Source organism: Doryrhamphus excisus, linkage group LG18 (genome assembly GCF_037039965.1).
Source record: "Doryrhamphus excisus strain RoL-2023G ecotype Guam linkage group LG18, RoL_Dexc_Guam_v1.1, whole genome shotgun sequence".
Taxonomy (NCBI): Eukaryota; Metazoa; Chordata; class Actinopteri; order Syngnathiformes; family Syngnathidae; genus Doryrhamphus; species Doryrhamphus excisus.
In genome coordinates, this window is record NC_136374.1 from 7,853,372 (window position 1) to 7,857,550 (window position 4,179).

At 43.1% G+C, this 4,179-nt stretch overlaps 1 protein-coding gene across 1 annotated transcript; it reads right to left on the bottom strand.

The window, feature by feature from the left end:
* Positions 1–801: 801 nt before the first annotated feature.
* Positions 802–3,419, bottom strand: LOC131106341 (acidic mammalian chitinase-like). Its single transcript, XM_058055296.2, has 12 exons — positions 3,412–3,419; positions 3,271–3,326; positions 3,159–3,185; positions 2,876–3,080; positions 2,713–2,769; positions 2,255–2,420; positions 2,054–2,178; positions 1,847–1,970; positions 1,601–1,783; positions 1,401–1,517; positions 1,185–1,317; positions 802–1,097 (listed from the first exon to the last, which is right to left on the bottom strand). The coding sequence occupies exons 2-12, from the start codon at positions 3,293–3,295 to the stop codon at positions 847–849; spliced, it is 1,413 nt and encodes a 470-aa protein (XP_057911279.1). The 5' UTR covers positions 3,296–3,326; positions 3,412–3,419; the 3' UTR covers positions 802–846.
* Between the last annotated feature and the right edge of the window lie 760 nt (positions 3,420–4,179).

Consider the following 4,179-nt stretch of genomic DNA (forward strand, 5'->3'; position numbering starts at 1 on the left):
GCGGAATACTACATATCATTACATCTTTGAATGTGCCTTCTGAATGCCCCTTACATGTGTAGTTTAGTCATGAGGGAGAAGAAAATAATTATAATCCTTTTTCTGTTGGGACAAAAAAAATTAGGCTGCACGGTGGACAAGTGGTTTGCATACAGGCCTCACAGCCAGCAGAGCAGTTCAATTCCACCATCTCTGTGTGGAGTTTGCATGTTCTCCCTGTGTATGCGTGGGTTTTCTTTTTGGGTACTCCGGCTCCCTCCCACATTCCAAAAAGGTTAATTGGCGACTCCAAATTGTCCATAGGTATGAATGTGAGTGTGAATGGTTGTTTGTCTATATGTGCCCTGTGATTGGCTGGCCACCAGTCCAGGGCGTACTTCTCCGATCCTCGTGAGTATAAGCTGTAGAAAATGAATGAATGGATGTCTTGTGGGCACTAACTAGACCTGGGGCGATAATTAATAATTAATTAATTATTTAATCACACAGTTTTGCCTTCAGTAATACTGTCTCTTTGCCTTGGTGAGTGGAGGCAGTTCTGGTAGCATGCAGAGTGCATGAGTGCTGCAGAGTGTAATCTAATTGCAATATATATTTTTTATATATTTTCTTTGTACTTTTCTTAAAGGTAATGTTAAAGTTTTGTCTGGTTCTTGTACACCCACTCTCCTGTGACACCTCTATTGGTTACACTCATGTTCCCAAAACATAAATGTTATGTTCTGTTCTATAATCATCCATTTCCATCGACTCAGACTCAAACCATACACACTGAAATGATTGTACACGGTGGATACGTGATCACAGTCTGTTTAATAGATGACATGGCAGTTATACTTTTATTGCTCATGGCCACACGCAGCACTTGCAGCTATCATCAAAGACAGATCCAGAGCCACACTGCCTCACGTGGGTGATGCCACCTGCACACATGTAGAAGCTGGCCCTGTCGTCTGGATGGGGGTACAGGCCGTCGGGTTTGCCATTGCAAAAGCCGGATCCTGGGGCATGAGTGGTTGCCGTGGTGGTTGTGGTGGGACGGGAGGTGGTGCTAGCGCCTGGTTTGGGCGTCGTGGTCGGAGGAAGTGGGGGCAGCTCTGGATGGTCGTGCAAGAAGTATATATTCAGGTATTTGTTTTTGTATTCCATGTATGTGTTTACTAACATACTCTGGAAAAACGTACCAATATTGAGAAGTTTGCGAAGATGAGACAGAAGAGGATGTTTGCCCTCTCCACAGAACCGTCCAGCAAAGTCATCCAAGTCAAGGGCCCACACAAAAGCACCGCCATACTTCTGCTCCTTCAGGTAACGCACCTAGTGGGAACAAAACAATATTTTTTATGCAGTTCTGGATATCTTGAACGCATGCTTAACGTATACACTTAAAGGCAACCTACTTTGGTCTCATAGCTGTCCTTGGTGTCAAATCCTACCCACTCATTGTTTTTGGTGGCATAGGGAACCTTCTGGTCCTCGATCCACTGAAGGGTCGTTCCTTTCAAAAAGCCACAGATCTGAATGACAAAGTTAGGTTTTAGTGGTTTATATTTTTCAGTATTGTTGTATCACACGTGATATTTACTACCGTCTACAATACCTCATAGTAGGACCAGAATCCAGCTTCACGTGTGAATGGACCAGCTGCTGCAGGTCCACTAGCTGGAGCTCCGACTCCGGTGTTTGATGATGTCAGACGGAAGGTACGACCATAGGCAGCAAAACCCATCCTGAGCTTCTCCACTGGGGTGCCGTTGTCTCTCCAGTACTTCATAGCATAGTCCTGAAAAGGGGTTCATAATATTAGGAAGAGTTTTTTGAACAGGGTCACGTTCTTCTTACTTACAGTGTTGAAGTAGATGAGGTCACCAAAGTCCTGGGAGCCGCGGAACAGAGGACTGTTGTGTCCAGTGAACTGCTCCCATGTTCCGTGGAAGTCATAGGTCATCACATTGATGAAGTCCAGTTCCCTAAGTTCATTGAAAAACACAATGACATCATCTATATTTAGGGTATATATTCACGTTGAGAAGAAATCTAAGCATGCACATACTTGGCAATCTCAGCGATTTCATATCCAGCATCGATTGTTCCTTTCCCAGCAGACACTGCGGCGGTCAACATCAGTTGAGTGTTGCCAGTGGACTTGGCCTCAGCAATATAGGCTTGAACAAGTTCCTGTCGGAAGGAATATATATATGTAGTACAATTTAGGAATACTGCCGATGTATGACCAAGAGATATCTGTGCCTACCCTGCAGAGCAAAGTGAACCTCTGCTTGTCTATTGGGGGGCTTCCACGAGCTCCGGGGTACTCCCAGTCCAGATCCAGACCATCAAAACCATGGGTCCTCAGGAATTTGATAGTAGACTGGATAAACTTCTGCCGGTTAGCTGGAGTGGATACCATGATGGAGAACCTGTGGGACACACCAGTTTTTTCAGCCTCTAGGCATACAGTGGTGGAACTAGGCGGCCATGGCCACCATTGGTCACTCTCCGACCATGCCACTGGCCATCTAGATGTTTCAGGTATCAACTTCGTGCTATGTGAGTAATGGTCCCACCACCCTGAAAGTATATGGTCCTAACTCTAAACCAAGGAGTTTAGTTCTGTGCTTTATGTTTACTATTCTGACAGCAGGAATATGTGATATCTTGTCAGAATCAGAGCACAAGTGTTGATGTGTCTATGGATGAAGTGTGACTCACTGTTGAGAACCAAAATTCCATCCACCGACAGCCAGAAGAGTCTTCAGATGAGGGTTCCTGGAAATCAAAGTACAATAAATCATCACAATCACACTTTAAAACTCTAGGTATTGTTTAATTTTTTACATTTGGTTTCCAAGAAAGCATCAATCTGGCCACTTACTTAGTCTTCAGGTTGTTGAAGGACTTGTACAGAACGTCATCATTCCACTCATATGTAACCAGTTCGTTGTTACTGTTGATGATGGAGAAGGCGTAGATCAGAGTGGTGCACAGGAAGGGGTCCACATCTTGTGGCATGTATTTCCCCTCTCCAGGGCGATACTGGGACCAGTTTGTGAAGTAGCACACCATTTGGGTGGCCGATCCTGTGTCGGAGAAGATAAACAGCCATTTAGCCATGATGGTGCAAAACAAAAAGATGATTTGAAAATAACATAACTTACCCAGCTGGCATATCACCAGGCACAGGCCTAATAGAAGCAGAGAAAACAGGTAAAAAACACCAGAAAGGCACTACAACTATTACTACACTACAAGATGGCATTCTTGTAGTACCTGCAAGTATTGTCAGCCTGGTCATCTTGATCTCACTGCACAAATTCACTGGGTTACTGTCAAAGAAACACACAAATTATGCAACAGATATAAGAAGCAATAGTCACAAGCTGAAATCTGAAGTTTCCTTCAGAAACCCACCTTGGGACCAGAAGAAAGACCCAACCAGCAGCAGCACGGTTGGACCTTTTATACATTCCTTGGGGGAGGTTTGCCAGTCATTTATTAGTGTCAGGGTTGTAAAAGTCATTAATATTAAGACATGTTTTTTTTTGATAAGAAGACATTGCAAGTACACGTTGTCAATCATTTACCAGACCTTCACAGGTGCCTCTTGCAAATTAGGCCAGGACTGTATCATGTTGTTATATAATCAAGTGCCTTTCAATTGATCATAGTATGATTATGCAATCCTCAAGTGACACTTCAGCATTTTTGTACAATAACTTTGCTATTTCACACAGAAAAACAGAAACAAACTTTAATTGGACAACAAAACACATGATTGTCAATATTTACAATGCTGACACGTACATGTTGTACTTTTTTCTCATACAACAATAAGCAAAGTTAGACATTTTTTAAAACATAGTCATCCCTTGCTTCACTCTGTCGCAGGTTTCAAAGTTCATCCCTCCTTCATCGAGGTTGACTAGTTCCAGATGCAACCATGGTAAGCATAGAAAACTCATTTACAACCTTTGAATATGGTTTTTAATATTAGAGCCCTCCAGTCATGAAATAACACCCCTATAATCACCTTTACAAAGCTATTAATGCTATTACCCAATTGGACATTATAAGGGTCGCGGAGTCATCATGGGAGGGCGGGGGACAGGGGGAGGGTTGCCTTATAAGCAGGGATGACTGTACATTAACTTTAAAAAATTAATCCTCATTTCATGTTTG

Excerpts from the sequence above, each read along its gene's own strand:
- LOC131106341 (XM_058055296.2), bottom strand. The coding sequence starts at position 3,295 with ATGACCAGGCTGACAATACTTGCAG. Across the intron at positions 3,186-3,270 it reads CAGGCTGACAATACTTGCAG|GCCTGTGCCTGGTGATATGC; the intron begins GTACTACAAGAA and ends TGCTTCTATTAG. Across the intron at positions 2,179-2,254 it reads GGTTCACTTTGCTCTGCAGG|GAACTTGTTCAAGCCTATAT; the intron begins GTAGGCACAGAT and ends TCCTTCCGACAG.